Source organism: Leguminivora glycinivorella, chromosome 8 (genome assembly GCF_023078275.1).
Source record: "Leguminivora glycinivorella isolate SPB_JAAS2020 chromosome 8, LegGlyc_1.1, whole genome shotgun sequence".
NCBI classification, from domain to species: Eukaryota; Metazoa; Arthropoda; class Insecta; order Lepidoptera; family Tortricidae; genus Leguminivora; species Leguminivora glycinivorella.
Genome location: NC_062978.1, coordinates 4706672 through 4729541, shown reverse-complemented (window position 1 = coordinate 4729541; position 22870 = coordinate 4706672). Strand labels below are relative to the sequence as shown.

General features: G+C 38.4%; 1 protein-coding gene across 7 annotated transcripts; it reads left to right on the top strand.

The window, feature by feature from the left end:
• Window positions 1–260: 260 nt before the first annotated feature.
• LOC125228966 (bombyxin-related peptide A-like) lies at window positions 261–22292 on the top strand. 7 transcript variants are annotated; one of them, XM_048133702.1, is made up of 5 exons: window positions 261–395; window positions 12271–12440; window positions 17522–17630; window positions 18583–18790; window positions 21494–22292. In XM_048133702.1, the coding sequence occupies exons 2-5, from the start codon at window positions 12281–12283 to the stop codon at window positions 21629–21631; spliced, it is 615 nt and encodes a 204-aa protein (XP_047989659.1). In that variant the 5' UTR covers window positions 261–395; window positions 12271–12280; the 3' UTR covers window positions 21632–22292. The 7 variants fall into 7 exon arrangements, with proteins under 7 accessions (XP_047989659.1, XP_047989664.1, XP_047989658.1 ...); XM_048133707.1 differs by having other exon boundaries at window positions 17519–17630; window positions 18583–18782; XM_048133701.1 differs by having other exon boundaries at window positions 17519–17630.
• The last annotated feature ends 578 nt before the right edge of the window (window positions 22293–22870 follow it).

Sequence of the window (22870 nt, the reverse complement as noted above, 5' to 3'; positions counted from 1 at the left end):
AAATAATTATAATTACAAGTCAAGATATAAAAATGTCAGAAATGTCAGCAATAAATAAAATCTAAATTATAAAATTAAATTATCACTCCTCGATATCAGCGCGTCAGTGACAGTTGCAATTAGTTCGCTAAGCGATTCTGTCTTAGGCTAGGCACCCCGTCATCTTCAGCAGGGCTACCCTCGAAGGGCCTGGAGCGTGCTGGTGGGAGGAGCGGGGTCAGCGGGAGCGGGCGTGGCGCGCCGCCCATCGGCGCCGGCGTTATTTAAGCGGCGCGCGCGCACGCGGCCCGGGCAGCCGAAGCCCGCGCACAGTCTCGCCGCGACACACCGCGCGACCAGCGAACCGCGATCGAACGGCCTTGGATCCACGGACCTGCGCGTATTCTGCATATAAGGTGAGTGTTCTTGCGGCCTTAGAAGGTAAAAGTACCAGTGACAGTGTGCCAGTAGATGCCACAATCAATCTTAAGATTCTTAAGTCGACAAAACTGTGACAGAAAGGTGTCTTCTATTGAGCATTGCACTAGCAGGTACTTTTACTATAGTGTATTTTCATTGGACAGTTCGGATTTTTCTTTTGCAAAATTGTGTTTTATTTTATTAATGAGTGATATCGCGAATATAATACCGGTTATTTCCTAAAAACGTGTAGCGGCGTTTTAACCCGCTCTTCGTAAGTGTATGGTGTAAAGTGTAAAAAAAGGTTCTACAATTTAGTGACTTCTAGTTTGTGTTTAAATATATTTTTTTACCATAGAGTTCTTTTAACTTCAGTTTAAATTAAAATATTTTATAATTATAGCAGAAATAGAATACTACCTATAGAAGAATCTTAAATCTTACAAATGGGCTTGACTTAGTGTGTTTTCACATTATCCGATCCGATATCGGATGTAGGACCAATATCCCATACATTTAAGTCTTTGAATTCCTTCCTTCCTACATCCGATATCAAATCGGATAATGTGAAAACGCACAACTTAACGTCAGATTAGTCAATAGTTAAGGCTTGTCTTACTAGACGAGGACTTCTAGTTATATATAGGTACCTGTATATAAAAAAACATCTTCTAAACAATTATTTGATTACAAATACATACAAAATTTCCTTCCCGGGATTTCAACCTTAGCCCATCGGTGACAGGCCCACAACCAACTAGACTAAGAGGCCGTTTAAAAAATATAGTATTAATTTTGTATTACCTAAGTTGTTTAGTGTTAATGTTAGTCTTACACATATTAGTTTCACTGATCGGTAATCGCAATTCAAGAATCGCGTGACCTACTTATTTTCATAACAAAAATATTAATAGAATTGTGATATAATAAAAAAAACTGTGATATCAACAGATTTCATGCAAAAAAACTTATCTCCCTAAATATTTATTGCAGAGCCTATAAATGTACGGATGAGTTGATAATATTGTTTTAGGTATGATTTGAATATTTTGTGCGCTTAAATAAGCATATTACACTTATGACAAATACCGTGATAGTTTTATGAGAACTTCACATCAAGTCTACGATTTACATAAGTACCTAGACTATTACTTATTCCCCGTGTGGTGATGGGTTAAGATTTTCTCCATTCCTTTGCCTCCCGTGGATGAGGTAGAAGTCGACTGCGGTCAACCTGTCACTGCGATGTCACAATTTCGTTTACTTTTACTTAATTGCCAACAGTGGTAACTTGATCAGTTTTATGTTCTCTGCCGACCCCGTTTGGGAATACAGGCATCAGTTTGTGTTATATGTATTACTTACGTGAGTCAAAAAGGTGTTTACTTGATTTATTGCAACATTGACAACTTACCTTAATCGTTCTACAGTGAGACAAACAAGAAAGTGTTGACATTTAATTAACAACACAGACAATTAATAGTTTTGTTATTAACGCTAACTTAATGAAGAGTAATTTGTTATTTGTCGATGTAAAGTATTTGCGACGGTGTAATTGATTACTATGCTACATAACAAACACCTGATAATGAGTAAAATTTCCCTGCCTGTACGCACATGCACAATCACAAACAGCCATGCACACGAAACTTTACATAAGTAAGACAAATCTAACGTAGCTACGAAAATGATAAAATACACTAGATTACAATTTTTTTCATACAATAACTGAAATTAATATTAAATATGAACGAAATAGTGACCTAACCAACCACCTCTGTGATTGCGACCATGTATTTGTAGATAACCTTACACCTTGAAATTCCAATGTTCTGCTAAATAAATACGCCTTTTAATTCATACATCATAACGAAACCATCAAAGTAGAAAGACCTACTTATATCTTATTAAAGAGCAACAAAACACCTTCGATTAGCGGTAGTATCTGTTACTTGACCCAGTCGCCTGACAGGTGTCGAGAGTGGTTACCTGTCGCCTAGCAACGAGGTTTCAACATCGTATACCTTTTTCGGCACTAGCTCTTAGTTTACAGTGGAACATTCAACTACTGAGTCGGAATAGGAAGTTGCTACATTGACTATATAGGTAATAAAATCTGGGGAGCGAAGACACATAGTTACTTGTATGTGTATCACTCAAAAGTGATACACATACAATCTATGTGTAGAATAAATTTAACCTGTATTATTTTTCCATACTTTAACGCATGCTGTGGTCTTCTATAATTAATAAGACGCATACCTTTTTTTTCCTGTGCATGTTAGAACGCTAAGAAACTGTGTACTTATTGTTGAAGATCCAAATAAATAAAAAAAAGTATACTTTTACAATCGAGATTGTAAAAGTATACAAGTCGAGAGTGAGTCAGAACTGTCAAAAGTCCCAAAATACACCCCCATCCTCCTTGCGTTATCCCGGAATGAACCACGGCTCCTGAGAGCCTGGGGTCGGCTTTGACAAAAGTCTCAAAATACACCCGCCTAATACTTTAAAACCGGCCAAGTGCGAGTCGGACTCGCCCACCGAGGGTTCCGTACAAACTTTCAATGGTTAAAATAATCATACTACTCATACTCATTCATTTATTCATTCAACGCCATTTTACACGTCAAGATTTGATTTAAAAAAATAATATTCATACAACAATAATACTTAGAGAATAAATAGACAGAAGATTGAAATTACAAAAAGTTAGGCAATATTCACATAAAAAATGCACAAAAATATTTTTCTAATTAGGTAATAAAAAAATTGTCATAAGTGTAGAACGGGTGCTCGACCAGCCAATTTTTTAAGCGATAGGTACTTAAAGTTCGACACACTTAGGCGCTTCAACCACATATTGCGGCAATTTATTATAGACGGCAGTCCATCACATGTGTTAATTTGACCGTAAATTGGATTTCGCCAATTTACGGTCGATACCTACTAACTTTCCGGCATTTCGAATGTTGTACTTGGAACACATGTTGTTAGTTTTGTCACAGAATATATGTATAATAGTACAAGTACAGAAGGCTCACTCCTTTGATGTTCACAAAATGACGCCATTCTAAATTCTTACCTACATTAACAAACGGACCGCACGCGAGCAGCCAACATTAAATTTTTCCCCTCACTAGCTCGGAAACACGTGTTTTTTCCTTTAATACCAGCGGGTAAAAACGCATTTTATCCACTAGTGCTTTAAAATTGATAAAAGTAGGTGAATCTAGTAATAAAGATCATTTACCACCTGTGGAACTACTGGAAGCAGTGATAAAAGAAAATCTTGCAGTACAAAAGGCGGACTTATGCTTTAAGGCATTCTCTACTATGTTGATCTTTCTTTTATGCGGGGGGCTTCGCCCCCCGAGCCCTCCTTTATATGCTCTTAAGGGTCTCAAGAAAACCCTATCCCAACTTATTTTAAATACTACGTTGATCTTTCTTTTATGCGGGGGGCTTCGCCCCCCGAGCCCCCCCCCCCTTTATTTACTCTAAACGGTCACAAGAAAACCCTAACCCAACTTATTTTAAATACTACGTTGATCTTTCTTTTTTGCGGGGGCTTCGCCCCCCGAGCCCCCCCTTTATTTCCTCTGGAGGGTCACAAGAAAACCTTAACCCAACTTATTTTAAATACTACGTTGATCTGTCTTTTTTGTGGGGGGCTTCGATCGCCCCTGAGCCCCCCTTTATTTGCTCTTAAGGGTCTCAAGAAAACCCTATCCCAACTTATTTTAAATACTACTTTGATCTTTTTAGTAGTTCCAGTTCATATCTTCCGTCTCCATCATCAGACCTTGAAACCTAATCGTAGTCAAAGTTCATTACAAGACTTTTCTAAGAAACCCAAAAACTACTATGATACGATGTTCTATCATGTAGTTCCAGTTCATATCTTCCGGCTCCATCATCAGACCTTGAAACCTAATCGTAGTCAAAGTTCATTACAAGACTTTTCTAAGAAACGCAAAAACAGCTATGATACGATGTTACATCATGTAGTTCCAGTTCATATCTTCCGGCTTCATCATCAGACCTTGAAACCTTATCGTAGTCAAAATTCATTTCAAGACTTTTCTAAGAAACCCAAAAACTGCTATGATACGATGTTTCATCATGTAGTTCCAGTTCATATCTTCCGGCTCCATCATCAGACCTTGAATCGTAGTCAAAGTTCATTACAAGACTTTTCTAAGAAACCCAAAAACAGCTATGATACGATGTTCCATCATGTAGTTCCAGTTCATATCTTCCGGCTCCATCATCAGATCAGTTCAACAGTACCATATTATTGTACTGTCATCAGAACTACATACAGCTGCCAATTATCATTACGCTACGATCCTTGGAAGATGGTTAAATTAGCCTCCGTAAATTCCATTACATAGTTAGTTACATACACGACGACCTAATAAAAGCGTGTTAATATTAATATTAGCGCCATCTAGCTGAGCCCTTCTTCTGTGTGGTACTGAGGTAAGTACGTTTTATTCTTAGACTTTATCTGTCTATACGGAGTTATATATGTCTTTGACTAGAAGTATAGGTACTCTAATGAGTATTATTGTATTTAGCGCCGTCTCTCGGCAAAATTTACTAAGTAATTTACGCGACTTGAGACTTGTGCGAACCTTTAGGCATGGAAAGTCACATGAAAAGTTGTCGAAACTAATAATAGATGGCGCTGCATTTAAATTTCTTGACTGATAACTCTAATACTAAATTGAATATACTCTAAGGTAGAGCAGAGTCTAATACCTCCGCTTTACAAAAGACCGCAATCAAGTAGCACTAGACTTTACTCATTGTTGTGTTCCTGCCGGTGAGTAAGGCAGCCAGAGCTCAACGAGGGTGCGGTACTCCTTCCTTCCTTCCCCCTCCTTCCTTCAGTCTTCGGCACCCAGGCCCCTTCTAAGTACAGGTTTGTACAAGTTTCTAATGAGTCGAGTCGGCAACGCACATGTGCCACTCCTTGAGTGGCAGGCGTCCATATGTAACAGTCACCGCTTTCCATCAGGCGGACCGTATGCATGTTTGCCACCTACGTGGTACAAAAAAACTCTCGACGAATTCACCTTAAACATTAAAAACTAAATCAAAATCGATTGATTCGTTCGGGAGCTATGATGCCAGACAGAAATGTCAAGCGTCAAACCTATTATTATTATAATATTTTTGCGTTGGTGGTTAAAAACAAGAAACCTCCTTTAAAACTATAATAAAACACAACTTTCTATGAAAATCGGTAAAGTGCGAGTCGGATTTCGACATTTCCATACAAAAAGGTCATGAGCGCCTGACTACACTAGATTTGTACTTTAAAGATTTTGCGTATATTTTGGAAACTATAAGAGATAGAGCAAATAGACTTCAGATTTTGGTTGTCGGTGGCACAATTTTTTTATTTTCGTATATATACACCATTTTTTGGACCTATTAGGGCAATATTATGGTCAGTGCAGTTCTAAACAGTCGTAAGCGCCTCTTTTTTAGTAGGAACTTAAGTCATTTTGGCAAATGCTTAAAATTTTTAACAACTTCTAAACAGAAATGAATTTCTTTCTACCTGTCCATGGCGCTTACAAAATTTCAAAACATTTAGTAAGTACTTGTAGCGGCAGTGAGTGAAAAATCTCAATTTGAGTTTTTTTCTCTTAAGTCCGACTTACGCTTGACTGTAGATTTCTAATAGGTTTTCCTGTAATCTACAGGTAGTATAAAAAGGTACATACTTAATACCTAGTAAGATACTGTGTCTTTTTCTTTAAGAAATAAATAAATCTGTCTTAATTGGTCAAACACGGCTCCGATGTGAAAAAAACACCATATTCTTTAATGGCAAGAAATTCCGAATAAAAATTATACCGAGATTTTTACTAAAGTAATAAGACATGAACATTAGGTAGGTGTGATTTAATTAAGGCGTAATTTGTTTCCTTTTAAGATTAGAAAAAACGTGATTTATCGCCATGTTTTTATTCTACGAATACGATTTTATGGTTGCCTAATACAGCGGTTTCTGCGAAAACATTTCTTCTCAATCATCTAGGTATAGATAGCAAAGTGATTGAGAATATAAACACGTGCAGAGGTTTTAATATAAACAAAAATCAAACATTACTTAGTAGTACAAATGTATTGCCACTTTACTCAATAAGATATTTGGCAGCTTATATTTAGTTTGTGCTTGACGACAGGTGAAAATAACTATAATAACTACAGGAGTGAAAGGCATAAATAGGCCTCAAATCTTGATACCGCATCCATATAAATAGGTACAGCGTAAAAATGTAGGTACCTACCTAGACCAGACAAACAAATTTGACGTTTAAGAACAAACAAATTTGCTCTGCGCCGCGTTTAAGATATTAGTGTGATGAGCAATTTGATCTATGTATATAAGTATTTATATATTATATATATTTGCCAAATTAGCTTAGGCGTCCACTTGAATGTCCTATAATATTTATTTATTATTATTATTTTATAAATTCAACCACTTAACTCGGGGTTAGTGGGCTGTCAACTGTCAAATTCCATATAAAATAATGTAAAAACCCTCGGGTTGATCCTCCATTTTCGTTGGTGCAAGTGGCCCTTACTGGTCCCACGTTGCGTCTAATTATTGTCGTCTATCCTTATCCTCACAGTGAATACATCTGCAGCTTAAAACTTATTCTAGGAACTATAAAGTATAAACGAAGATCGTAAACGGACCCGCCGAGCGTATAGTCCGGACTGCTAACGTGAAATTACCTACCGACTATCTCTGCTAACTTTATGACCAACAAACACCGGTCAACGAACGAGTTAAATATATTAATTTTGTACAATTTTAATGGATGATATATTTTATTATTTAGGTATGTTAAAAAAAGGATCCGTTATTCAACGCCTACAAACCCTAGGGCAACTCGAGGAATCGTCCCATTCCTATAGACCCAGTATAGAATAGACAGACTTTGCCGCTGTGCACAAAATTCTCTGGCTCGACGGTTGCCAGACACCCAAATATGCTTATGTTATTTTTATTTTCACAACTTGTTTGGTATCTGATGACCATGGCCCACAAGCTTCGAATGTAAGTGCCGCCCTTAGATAAATGTTAGGTGTATTACAATGTAGATACGTTCGAGTGAACCGTCCTATCAGGAAATGCATACAACCACTACAAACCAAACAAGTGCCGACCTAGGTCAAAGAAAACGCGTGACGAAACGAAAAATAACAAAATAACTGTTGTTGTCGTAGGTGCTTGACAGGACAAACTCTAAATTGGGGTCGAAGGCAATCGGTCTCGAAAAATCACAATGTCCGATGTCACGATCGACCACCTCTGACATATGACCTGTAAGTACTCTCGTTTAGTGAGTAATGGTTGATGTGTATTCGAAATATGAAAGTGCTTTCGTAAGAAAGATAAAAGACGATGACGGATAAGATAACGAATAATCCTTTTTCTACTCGTCGACTGTAATCTGTCAATTAGGACACCACAGACTAAACTATAAGTGCTAGCTTTTCAGTGTTGGATACTCTATGGCAGGTCCAACTCAACTATAATAATCTCATTATAGTTGACTTTTAGTTAACTGTAATAATTTCAAAATAGAATTTCATACAATTTCTATACTAATTTGCGATACCTGGCAAATTTTTCTGCATTTGAAACACATTTTTTTTATCGGCCAATCGGTAATTCGATGTTGATACAACGGTGAACGACGCTATTAACATTAATTTTAACTTGCATGAATGATGATATTTCTGTCCATTGATGATGAAGATGATGACTCGTAGAAAAAGTACCTATTGTATACAATAGTGATATAATATAATTAAGCTTTTCACTCTCGTACCTTACTATTAGGCCACTCAGCAAGCTTCGTGGCCTAAACATGGTACTCGACTGAAAAGCTTTGTATTATATCACGATTGTATAAAATACTATTACGAAATGACAAGGTGTTTTGAGAGTGAAGATACTGATATAACTAGAGTTCAACTTGGTACCTAAATAAAGACAGAGTGAGATTCTGCCTCACGGCAATGTAACTCTACTATGCCTATGTAATTGACTATGATAATAAAGTACGATTAAAGCGTGTGACTGTGCTATTTCAGTTCGCGGCAGGACAGTTCGCGTAGGTGGCGGGCACTAGGTTAGGTCCCACCCCACCTAGGAACAGGCGTGAGGTGTCTCACCGCTAGAGCACTGACCGCCGCAATTCGCCAATTGGGCGAGCCGACATTACACTTGACCCCGCAAACTCTTCAATTGTCTTTTGTCCCGAGCTGAGATTTAGGTACCTACGTGTTTGTGTCTGCTGGCCGCCGGTTGCTATGCCCGCTGGGGCCCGCCACGTGTCCCTCTCATAAGTGTATCATTGTCTGCTCTAACGATACATAAACGCACACCGGCCTAATAGGTATAATAGTTTCAAAGAAAACCTAAACTACGCGTGAGGCTCACGCACGTACCTAATACCACTAGGTATGCAATATGAGAATCGTACTCTCTGAGGTTTAGTAGAATGATCAAGTTATTATTAGAAAACTGCAGTTAAGTCACAGCGCACAGATACCGGTTTGAGCTATTCGTAGACGGGAGCAACAACGTGCCTAAGTAATCGTATGTAGGTAGCATGGGAAGGTATAATTTTAGCCTTCTATCGCCACTTAGCAACTTGCGCAACTTCTCGGACGCGCATGCAGAAATCAAGTTTTTATACGTTTTTGTTGTCAGATTATACAGCATAATAAACGGGCATAATGATCACAATTAAATGCACAGGTGACTTGCAGACATCTTGCATAATCTCAGCCTTGAATATTACCGGCGAATCATATGATTTTCCTCGTTGAGATGTCTTCAGGCGGCTTAAACATCTTAAACGGTTAACGTGAACCGTTTAGGTCGATCTCCGTAACGTGAGGCAGCGTGCGTTCTAGAGCAAACAAAGCAATGCTGCAAATCGAGCCAGGGATTCACGTAATTATCCAATCGAGTGCTGTTGCACCGAGCGAGACGGAGCCTCGGCGACCGGCGTGCACGCGCCCTGCGTGTGATCGCCCGCCGCGCGCCGCCGCCGCCGCCGCGGAGACAACACAACACCTCGTTACGCGAGGATCTTGTTCCTCCAAACAGTGCGTCGTGTGCGTGAGACCGCCGCCACGCCGCGCGACACATCTTCACTTCTTAACTTTAAATTGATATTGGTAGATAAAGACATGAATGAATGAAGGGGACAGAGCCCACACACAACGTATACAGTACCTCATTCCTGAGACAAGAAATCTGAACCCTAAAATTTGCATGCTTGGAAAGATTACCTACTTAAAATAGGTAGGTATGCAACGTAACACAGACAAGCCTATCTTTTTACCGAATGCGTTTGCGTTGAAATCTATAATATTACCATACCTATTCAGGATATTCTGATTTTGAAACATTCAAAGAAAGACACCAGAAAGGTGGTCTCTTTTTCTGTCTGGATGAACTTGACGAGCCACGCAATGCAAATGACCTATAAGAAAAACATAGAAGTCTCATTGCCCATTACCCTTAGAGGTCGGATCAATTTTAGTTGTTTTTCTACCGCAAAGATCCTTAACATCGAGACCTATTGATAGCTGCAACTATAGACGAATCAAATTATGTAAGTGGCATAGGTAGGAGCTAAACATAACGGCGACAGAACATCCACGACTTACATTACACCGACCGTGATGTAAGCAAAATCGAGCAGTAGGTACATAGTTAGCCAGCACCCACCCTACGCTATTCTTGGCATGGCACTTATAAAAAGGAAGAGGCTGATTTGCATTTTTATCAGAGGAAGGTGAAGTCATCATCGTTTTATTAAACCGTTTAAGAACTTCACTTATTGTTGAATACATCCGAGCCGAGAACAAGGAAAGCTCCTTATCAAAAGTGACACACAAATGTTATTCTGAATCTAAGTAATAAAACAATTATATTGTTGTGCTAGTTCTATAAATGGACTGTTCCATATAAAATGGTCGTTGTAAAGTGGTGTTATTTTCCTGTTTACGGCGCGGGACGCTAAGTGGCAATCAAAGATGCAACTGCACTGCACGTGGAGGCTGATACTACCACACTAGTACTCGAGCAATTGGACCCCTGACGTGCGCGATGCACCGCGCTGTGTACCTACAACTTTTAGTCAATGGGTTGAATAACAAGTACTAAGTATACATAGTATCTATATATTTTATTTATTTAAACTTTATTTCACTTCCAATTAGGTATCACTGTCTACAGTCCAGTAAAAACGGCCAAAACGTATCTAGGTAGCTATACCTACTTGATGAATTGTTTTAAATTACATAATGAAAATAGTGTAAACAGTAGAGGTTTAATGAACTTCCGAACGTTGCCATCTGCTGCGATAACTAGGAAACATGTCTTACAGGCATATTCTGATTTTAAGAACAGGTTGCATCAACCCATATCATAATTCCTGATCTGTTATTAAAATCCTAAGAGTGCAGTGATGACGCTACGAATAAACGAGTTGATAACGATTAAATATACTTAAAGATAATCAGGAGGAATCTTCATACTAACAATCGTACCTACCTATATTTTTAGCGCCACCTATTATCATAACTACACTGATGATGCCTAAGTACTTTTTTTTTTAAATGTGTATTTACGTGATATCATGATATTAAAATAAAGAAATATGTCATGTGTTCTTATAAAAAAGAAAAACACGCAAAAATATTTGGGGAAAATATGATTTTGGCCACTTCCAAGCTGCGAAACAGCGCCATCTAGTTTTAAGCCTAAAAGGCCCATACATTTCAGGGGTACGCTTTTTTGTATGGGCTTTGTCAGGCCCGTATTAAGTCGTTCTTGATATAGTGCAATAGAAGAACAGCATTTTTTAACTTTCGTTAAATACACAAAAACGTCTCGCAGTAATAGTCAGCGAGCACAAATCTTCGAATCTGTATTCCTTGCATAACAGAGATTACAACAAAGATAGTAAGTACCAAATTGAGATGACATCAACTGTTTATAGTTTAAACCATTAGTAAACAGCGTGAAGTAATCGTGCTCCGAGCTGACTGTTCATTCTTCAAAATAAAACAGCGGGAGCGAACTTTGTCCACATCATTCTCATCGTTTACTGCAACTGCTACTTTTATAAACACCGATATCAATTTCCTTATCAATGGGAAGGGAATCAGTGATTGCAAGTAACAGTAAAGTGCATTTTAACTTCGATACACTTAGGAAATGAAACGGGATTCGATTCCTGGGCGTCGCCCGGATCGGGTTACCACCCTTCGCTATAAAAGCGAATGCTACTCGAATTACGTACATTCGATCTTCGGTTTACTACATGCTATCTGTGAAAAGAATTAACTTTGTCTAGGGCAGCTTTAAACTTATGGCTTAGTTTTTTCCTGATAGTGACTTGGTAAGGATGTGTTGGGTCTGAAGGGCTTTAACTCTTTTGTTTCTGTTGCGAAATAAAAAAAACTACTTTTCTGATAAAACAAGTTTTATATGTTTTACGAGGCATAAATCCCGTTCCGCCTGTGATTGATTTTAAAATTCGTTCCGAAGTTCTATTCCCTTGCAAGTTAACTATAACAGTAATCTGTGACTTTGTTTATTTTGTGATATTCTAGGTATTTAATAAATTATACTGCCACATGCTAACAGTAAGAAGACAAAATCCGCCCTTATTTTTCCATCCCCTTGAGACGGCAACCGCGGCGAAGACTATAGCGATAAAACTGCCTGTTGTCTGCCTCTTACTGAGTACTTTACCTTTTACCGAGGTGTGCTAACAAATATTCTATTTATCTGTGTGCTTGTTACAGCGGCAGCAGCATGCTCCTCAACTGTGTGGTGCTCCTAGCGGCGGCGTGGGCGCTGCAGCCGGCCGAGACAGCCACGTCCCACAGCGTCAAGCTGTGCGGCCGCAAGCTCAGCGAAATCATGAGCAGGGTCTGCCACGTCTACAATAGCCCCTCTTGGGGTGACCCCACAGGTGAGTCTCACAGGTCCAACGACTAACTACTATCATTAGCTCAGCGAGATCATAAGCAGGGTCTGCCACGTCTACAATAGCCCCTCTTAAGGTGACCCCACAGGTGAGTCTCACAGGTCCAACGACTAACTACTCTAACTAGCTCAGCGAGATCATGAGCAGGGTCTGCCACGTCTACAATAGTCCCTCTTGGGGTGACCCCACAGGTGAGTCTTACACGCCATACGACTAACTACTCTAACTAGCTCAGCGAGATCATGAGCAGGGTCTGTCACGTCTACAATAGCCCCTCTTAGGGTGACCCCACAGGTGAGTCTCACAGGTCCAACGACTAACTACTCTAACTAGCTCAGCGAGATCATGAGCAGGGTCTGCCACGTCTACAATAGCCCCTCTTGGGGTGACCCCACACGTCCACCAGGGCCTGATTCATTGACAACTGTCGCCCGACAGTGACACTTCGCCGTTCATTGCCTGTTCTTCAAAGGAATATTAATGTTGCTTATCAGCCCAAAAATAGACACAGAATTGTCAGTGTCAAGTGTCAATGTCACAGTGGTGAAATAAGCGACAGTTAGATGGGCCATTTTTTTCAAAGTTGTCTACCCCACTTTTTTTTTGGATTTGGAAATTTTTATGTGGTTTCCACTCAGAATCGCGAGCTCTTTCCATTCTAATAGGAGAAAAAAAGTGTCCCAAGGTTTTTTCCCATTCCGTTACCATTTTCCATACATTTTGTATGGCGGTAACGGAATGGAAGGTTCGAAAAAAATGGAAATCTTGGGACCTTTTTTTTCTCCTATCAGGATCGAAGGACCTCGCGATTCTGAGTATTAATCGCGTAAAAAATTCCCATGTTACAAAAAGTGGGTGGACAACTTTGAAAAAAATGGCCCAGATGCCGATTCGCGAGATTTCTATTTTGTCAGATTCTTGTTTCGATTGTAAATATTGTGATGTCTTAAAGTGGATCCAGCGAAACAGGAACCCGGCAAAATACGACACCAATGAAGAATCTGTAAATAACGTCAACTTACTTGACCTACATCGATCAACAAAATATTAAGTGCTTGAATGTGACGTAAAAAAACGATGGCTGTGACTCAACCTCGTATACAGTTCAGTCTTACCACTAAAACTCATAATATGGCGATCGCTTTTGTAAGCAGACAGATCTGCAATCTGCAACACATACCAGTATTACCAGTCTATTAATCGAATTAGCTTCGAAAAATACAGGGATCCACAGGTTTATTCTCTATTTTTACCTGGATAAATCCATACTAATATTATAAATGGGAAAGTGTGTGTGTCTGTTTGTTTGTCTGTCCTTCACGGCAAAACGGAGCGACGAATTGACGTGATTTTTTAAGTGGAGATAGTTGAAGGGATGGAATGTGACATAGGCTACTTTTTGTCTGTTTCTAACGCGAGCGAAGCCGCGGGCAAAAGCTAGTATTTTATAAAATACACAAACTAAAAGTAAACGCGACATTGTTTTACCAATAACTCAAGACTCAAGTAACTTGATATGTCCAAATTAACGAAATAGGTGAAGACTTGTGCCCTTTGGCACTGTTTATTTTAGGATTTGTTGTTGTTGTTCGACCTTACCATGGCAATAAATAAAATACAGGAAGAGAACCATCGCATCGTAAATAGAGTCAAATGCAGCCATACCCACGCGTCCTTCTAACGACCAAACAGCTATTATGCAACTATGAACGGGCTAGGATAGTTTTACAATTCATATTATGCGCGGCAGGACTTGACAAAGTTTTGACTACATTTTACTATACACCGTGTATTTATTGAATTCCGTTAACTTCAGCATATAGTTAGGTCCATTATAGGAAACAGAATGGCATAGTTAGTTTTCTTAAATTCGTATTTTTTTTCTAAAACTACCATACACCTGTGATAGTGGTTACATCAATTGCTGTTGAGAAACGGGCTTTAATACACTACTAAGTAATTGTCAAAACTATGACATGTCAATATCATATCGAATACACAAAGCCTATATGGGCCAGATCAATAAAGAAAAAACTATTTAACTAAGGGCGAATCAACTTTTTTACCGACATTTTTGGTGTCTCTGGCGTTGCTCAAAATAGTCAAAATGTATCTGGAGTTGCCAAGAAATCGAACTTCTAATGAACAAAGTTTCAGTTTATTGGATCTAATTAACAGTGAGGGTTATGTTCTAATTCTAATATACAGCATTCAGTGAAAATACCAATATAAATCAATATTTAAGGGTGTAATTTTACAACGATGTTAACGTGCGGACAGATTTGAGTCGGACAAAAAGTTGATTCGCCCTTAAATATAGGTAGGTACTCATCTCTGCCGGGCTAGCCGAAATGACAATCGTTGACGCCAGATGCTGATCGCATTAGATAGATAGATAAATTCTTTATTCAACCACAAACTTACATGCTTTGCAACACAAAACAAAATAAAGAAAGACGAAATACTAAAAAAACTTGACATAACATAATACAATAATTGCATTCTAGCTCTGTCGCGGCAATACCAAACAGCGAGAGTGTATTTGGCTACGTATCCTGTTATTGCTATGTATTTACATGCTACGTAACGATCTCGAACTCGACGGGTCTAGTTACTTCTAGAAGTCTGCATATATCTGTAGGTATATAATAAATTGCCAATGAATATGGAAAATTACTAATTAGTTACAGTAATTTAGTACACGAGCCGGTAATAATCATAATATCTAGCATCCGCGAAGCAACAGCGTTATCTAGGTGTTCACGCTACTAAGGTCACCACGAATGGCATGTAGTATTGTCAACAACATTATCTTACGCCAAAAATATGCTAATTATGCCAATTCAATTAGATGGCAAGGAAACTTTGAACTGTACGCTCTTGACTGTCATTTAGAGTGATAAATGGAGGCGCTACCATGAGTGTTTGAGGTTCTAGAGGGACAGGCCCCGTAGCCGAATGGCATTTCTCCGACGCGAAACGAAAACGAAACGCCGCGAAAGTTAGTCTGGCTCTGTCTTGCCAATACGAAAGAGCGATAGAGATAGATATCTACTAGCGTTTCGTTTCGTGAGCGGTTCGTAAGCGTTTGTGCCATTCGGCTATGCACCCTGGTACGTTTTTGGATATCGTAAACGTGAAGGAAAATTACATCTATTAAGTATAGGTTAGGTACCTACTGAGAAAACAGCGTTCTTAAACCGAATGATAATACTAGAATCAAATCGGGTTGGGAGGTCAGATGGCAGTCGCTTTCGCACAACCAGTGTCTACGCCAAAACTTGGAATTAGTTGTCAAAGCTGACCCTCGTGCGAATTCCGAGATAACGCAAGGAGAATGATGATTATTTACGCGTACACGCATAGATACGCGTATAGATTAAATTTAAAAAAATTTACGCGTACACGCATAGATACGCGTATACATAGATTAAATTTAAAAAAAAAAGTAAAGCGCTTTGAAGCTCATAAGTACCTAGATACGAGCAATTTTAAATTTTGAGCGATTTTGCAGTTCATGAGTAGAGATGGTTACGAGCGTGTAATCTTGTAACACCGAAACGACCATACATAAATCAATACGCACGTAAAAGGACCATTTTTTTTTTCAAACTTGTCCACCCCACGTTTTTTGGATTTGGAAATTTTTATGTGGTTTCCACTACTTAAAAAAGTGGTTGATCGCGAGCTCTTTCAATCTTAATCGGAGATAAAAAGTGTCTCAGGGTTTTTTCCATTTTTTCATACATTTTGTATGGCGGTAACGGAATGAAAGATTTAAAAAATGTATCGAAATCTTGGGACATTATTTTCTCCTATCAGATCGAAAGACCTTGCGATCCTGATGAGTATGAATCGCGTAAAAAATACGTATAAATGTTACAAAAAAGTAGGCAACTTTGAAAAAAATGGCCCAAAAATACGATAGTCTGAAAAAAAGAATAGAATAGAATAGAATAGAATATTTTTATTCGAAAGCACACATAAAATAATAAACAATTTTACACTGACATAAAATAGTAATAAAGTGCCACGAAATGGCTCCACCTCAGCATATTGCTGGCGACTTCCAGCGCTGGTCTTCCGGTGAGACCATTAAGTGAGAAAAAGGTGGTAGCCTTTACCTTTACTCTCACTGTCGCTAGCACTGAACGAAATGAACATAAGGAACATGCGAAAGAAAACGTACATAAGGAACATGCGAAAACGATGATACAAAAGACACGACAATGCGAAAGATGCGACGCTATGACGTCACTCTCTCTGCAGCTGACTGAGCATAATTTACTTAATTCAGCACAAAATAGTAAAGCGTGGGTCAAAGGTTAAACATGCTTTAATTAAAAACATTTCAGCAAGTTTCGATAACAATAGATCCGGCTAAATAGTTTGCAATCACATACTTGTTTACTGCGTAAAGAGGCAATGCCCATGTGGGTCATATTACTCATTTTCTTATTATAAATATTACGTAAGTCTTGTATTAAGGTACTTAAGGTCACTCGAAGGAAATCTTAATTATAAAAATATAAATAAATAGCCTAGGAATGTGAGTGTACAGCCGATATAGTAGTCTAAAATTATCAATGTATCATAATTGTACTATGTGTACTGTATCAATACTACATATATACGTTTTTATCGCAGAATTATTGACCTTTTGATTGTTTACGTCTGGTATAAATAGGTAAACATAAATTACGTTTCAGAGGTTCTCCGAGTAGACTGTACAGTCAGCAGCAAAGCAAAACGGCTATACGAGTTAGGTCATCAGAGGTCTAAATTAATTTCTGACGATACCAATTTTTCTTAGACTTCAAAATGAAAATTATTTAATTTCGATTTTAATTCATGTTTCTCAATCATTTCAATAAAATAAGTAATTTTTTTAATTTTTATTTGTTGAAGGTACCTTGCCATCATCATTATATGTAGATGAATATATAGGAATCTAAATTGCAAGCCATGTGATCAATGACACTGGCTTCGTATGTTGATACCATTCTCTAATATTATGTAGTAGGTAGTCATATAAAACTATTAAACCACTGTTGTCTTTTCAGTAGTAGAGCAGCCAGGCATGCGGCGGAAGAGACAGGCAGGCATCGCAGACCAGTGCTGCACCTTCGGCTGCACGTGGGAACAGCTGAATGAATACTGCGCCATTAGTTCTAAGTAAGTCATCATTCATCATCATCATTCGCTTACCCTTATCCCATATATACACTTGCTTTCGTTTCAATATAATTTCTGACATAGTCCATCCATCTTTGGTTTTTCTCTCTCATTTATTCCTTCCACATTCATTCGCAATATCTTTTGTCACGTGACCTTCATCCCTGCGCATCATATACTCATAAGACTCAAGAAGCGGCCCCGTAGCTCTAAAAGAATCTGACGTCCTAAATTTTTTTTCTACGTAATACATATACCTTTTTGTTTAGCGGTTACAATTTAGTTACTCCAGAAGCATTATTTAATTGGCTACTTTCGATGCTGTTACGGCTAGAGTCTTCTTTAACTGTTAGGCGCTGGTCGTTCTGAACCGTCGACGACGGGGAAGTTATTTCAGTGCAGCGTCCGGACGTCGTACGCGGCGGACGAGAACGACCACTCCCGAACATTTACGAACATAGCGTAGAGACGCCGCGGACGACGTCCAGGTGGACGTTGTCGCCGACGGTTCAAAACGACCAGCGTCTGGGGGCTATCGCGTATGAATTAGCCGCTAGGGGCGCTGTTGTCGCGTGAGGTCCTAAATACTACTACTACTACTACTGGTTTTGGCGGGCTTCGTGACATAAATTATAATTTCTTTATATTTACCTGTTGAAAAGTGATCTCCTTCGTGAAATTATCGCAAATATGAATGTGAACGATTTGAAAGCGAAATTAAGAAAAAGAGGAGCAAAAATAAAATGACAAGTTATTTACAATTAATAATCTACATATTATTTATAATTAATTAATAAGATTCAAAACTTTGTTTCGACGCCGATCTTTTAAGTCGCCTTTAACTATGACAACTATATCTCTGGACTTTACTCAACAGTGGCGCCAACTGGTGAGCAAAAAAACTATAGTCCCCATTGGAGTCATCTAACTTATTATTATTTTATGTGTCCAGTTCGGAGGCAACACTAAGCGAGCTGAACGCGCACAGCATGGAGTACAAGCGCGCCGTGCAGCCGGCCGGCGCGCCGGCCGCCGCCGAGTCGCCGCCGGCGCCGCCCGAGGTGGGACGCCGCAGTCGCGGGTACGGGCGCGGGGGGGCGCGCTGTTGGTGCCGGCGCAAGCGGCGCTCGGGCCGACGGCGTACTCTCACGGGTAACATGGTGTGTGATATTTCATCGCTCGTTGTTCTCTATCTTGATTGGTTACGTAAAGAATGACGCTATACTTGTAACCCTCTGGCTGCCTCCTAAATTCACTTGTAAACCTGTCATGTTTTTTTTTTTTATAAATGGGCTTGACCACAGACTAGCCAAAGGCAAAGACGTGGCCTAAATCATTCATCATTATGGGGTGAAAATTAAGAGTACCTAACTCAAAAACACCTCTTAATTAATGATAATTGATAACACTAATGAATTATATGCCTAGTTTCATTTATCGCCCGTATTACGTTTACATGCTGTATGAGTAAGAATATGTAACAAGATGGAGACAGAGACAGCTGCTATATTATTGCATCACTAACTTAGGAGACCAGAGCTTAAGACGTGATTTTTCTGTCTTTGGTGATAACATTTTATAGTCGTAACTTGTACTATTATATATTCTGTGGTCGTAACAAAAATCTCTGTGATATTTGGTAAGGATGTTGGGGATATCCCTCCTAATTTCTATGAGTCATTTGACTATAAAAAGTTATCATCAAAAAACAAAAATAATCCCATGTCGTACAAGTATCGCGTCATTCAACAGTGCGTAGGCCCCGTGAGTCCCGTGGCACCACAGGCGGCAATAACTTAAGTCGCTAATCGAAACAAAAATTGAGTTTTCATGATATCTGAGTGGTGTTTGTGTTGTGTTTTAATAACATGAAACAACTTATGTTTTTATTTTATTTCTGAAACGTGAATCGAACGCATGAAACTATTAAAATTGAATTAATCTTTATACTTTTCGGTTCTAATGTTCTAAGTATTCTTAGGTACCACTGAGTACCTACTATATTAGCATTATTTAACTGCGCGTGCGCATACGTGTGTATAACAATTGTTTTTAATTTTATTACATAATTAAATACCTATAAAAAGTAGGTTTACGCTGTTTACGTGCAATAGCATATTTGTGTATATAGAGAACAATGAGACGGTGAACACTAACAACTCATTATTAACGCTTTGCATGTTGGGCTGACTAAAACTGTCACGTAACAAACTCTTCACAAAACACGTGAGGTCCGTGAGAGGTCACGGGCGCCGCGAGATGATCTGAGGGGTTACCAGCAAGTACTAAAACTGTTCAGTTTGTGAGAGAGGGACGGTGCTATATAACTGGTATAGATGTGTCTCTTTCTCTCGACCTAAACTGGACGACTTTAGTACTTCATGGTAACCCTCCTGATATCAGATCTCGTCGCGGTTCACTTGTCACGCCTCTCATCCATCAGTCGTCTATGTGCACTTTGCCTTCCACTATCATGTCTATCATGCATAGGCTAGGCAATTCTCCACATACATATAGTATGAATTTTCTGAGATGGTCTTTTGGCTTTTGCCGTAATCTGTTATTCAAAAGCCTTTGTTTCTATTATTCACGGCGGCTAGCTCCCGTTTAAACGGCACGCGCTAAAGTCTCAGTGTAGTTAAAAAGCAACTATCATGATAGTAAATAAGGTTCTAATCCATAAAAAGCCCTTTCGGAGATAACACGTTTTGTCATCTTCTAAAAAAGTTACCTGCATACTGCGAACTGTTTCATAAATTTGAACCTTAGTGCTATCATGATAGCTGCTTTTTAACTAAACTGAGACTTTAGCGCGTGCCGTTTAAACGGTAGCAAGCCGCCGTGAATAATAGAAACAAAGGCTTTTGTTTAACAGATTACGGCAAAAGCCAAAAAACCATCTCAGAAAATTCATAATATACCTATCTAAAAATTCGCAGTAAGATCGCCGAATTTCACCTTGAATTCCAAAATGAGCTTCGTCTTGGATTGTGATTAGAACTATATGTGCATACAATGGCATGAGGCATATCTAGATATGCCTGTCATTATTTTTTTTATCTTGTTTTATAAATACAACGTTCTCTTTGTAAATACATGTATTGTTCTAAAATGTGAGCGTAACTACATGCATTTGTATGGAGACCTCGAGCTTTCTGCGGACTCTTATTTTTAATAGGTAACGAATCCGGTAGTCGGAATTAATTTATGGTCCATAAAGTCAACAAGTAAATAAATATTTATTTTTATTTATTTATTAGTAGTCTTCTTTTTGGGTTGCTTTAATTTATCTGCAGAAGGAAATAATCCAACTTAGTTTTGGATCATATTTGAAGTTGACTGTGTTTTACAATACCTGCATTCCTAATAAAGATAAATTGGCCTATTTATTTGAATTAACGTTTTGGATTTATACTGGGTTGGTGTGGTGTTTAAGTTTCTATCATTACGTAGTAGGGCTCATTAAATTGCCAAGCATAGTTTCCCATTCATTAAAATTGCAGTATATGTCATTAAATCAATCATTGGTCACAATTCAATATCATTAACAATGTGATACGTCGGCAGGATTGTATTTCAGGGAGGTGCACCAGTCGCTACCATTTCAGTATCCCACTCAGATCAGAGTACGGTCAGCTAAAAAAAGTGGTTTACCGCTTTTCGACTCTATTTTTACTGCTTGTCATTTTGACATGATTGTAGAGTGGCCTAGGGTTCCAATTGGTTGACTGGGCGGGCATTTTGTGAATGGAGTGCGATAGTCAAACTTATAGTATGGATTTTATGATTGGTGCACCTCCTTCTTGCCCAAATCGACAGAAACCAATGTTCCCAAAGCTATAACGTTATCATTATTGTTCCAGGTCAGAAAGCAAATCAATGACAGCCCAGAGCCCGTCGTGGGAACCGTGTCCCCAGTGCTGACGTGGGGGCGGACCCTCAACACAGATCTGCCCCCCATGGAGCGCGACCGATACAACTACATTGCTGTTTACTCGTAGAAACTATACAACAAGAGTTTTTTTTAACTTGTTACAGTCAAGAAGCTAGCGAAACTCAAATAAGAGTTTCAACTTGTTGCAGTCAAGAAGCTAGCGAAACTCGAAAGAGTTTTAACTTGTCAAAGCTAAGAGCGAAACTGGAGGTGAAGAGATACATGTTTGTTCAGCGTCCGTCAAGACAGCGTGTCGAGTAGCGAAGCAGTCTCAAGACGGGACAGCAATGTTTTCGGTTAGAACCGTAGATGATTTAAAAAGCACGCTGTAGCTTTTCGTAGTGTTACGCCGGTAATAAAGATGTCAAGATGAGTAGATGTCAGCACTTATTTATGATGGTGCGATTACCTTTTGGAGCTTCGCTGACGAGTCGAATGTATTTAGATAATATTTAAATAATTAACAGTAATTACATTTCTAAAAGGTACATGATAAAACACCAGGTACCTAGAAATTAGCTTGTAAAAATGTAGACTCTAAACATTATTTAAAAGATAGCCACAGCCACGTAGAAATATAATATGAATGCAATTAAATTACTAGTGCGTAAGTAGGTATTTTAGTTAATATTTTTATATTGTATACATTTTCCTTTACAAAAAAATCAATATCAGCAATTTCAAAGTCAACTGAAACTTAACAATAGGCACTATTGCTGTCGTTAATTTAAAAAAAAAACAATCATATCTAGTATGAAAATGAATTATAACCCTATGCATGAACAGTTTTAATTCTTAGGAAATACTTTAGAAAAAACTGATATTAAGAATTAAATGTATTAGTATAGATACCTAGATTGACATGTGTGATGTGTTCAATTGTCATTATTATAATATGTTTAATAATTAAGTTAAATGATCCGATCCTCGACATTGTCACCTTCGCCATTTTTTCACTTTTCTTGTAGGCAAGTAGGCATAATTGTTCTTTCAATATTTATTTCGCGGTAACTTCGGTCAATTAAGAAAGCAGCAAGTGAGAACAATAGGTATTTCGATTGTTTCAACAATTATGTAAAATTCACAGAAAATAATTACCTACGATTGATGGCCATATATGAACTTCTACAAGAATAATAAATAATTACAGGGATGGTATTGCACTATCCTTCACTGTACATATATCATCCTTTATAATAATAGTTCAAATAATCTAAGTTTCTAATATAACAAATAACTTCTATAATATAAGGTTCAAAGATCTCTAAAGCATCTGTGATAATTCCAACCGAGATAACTTTAATTT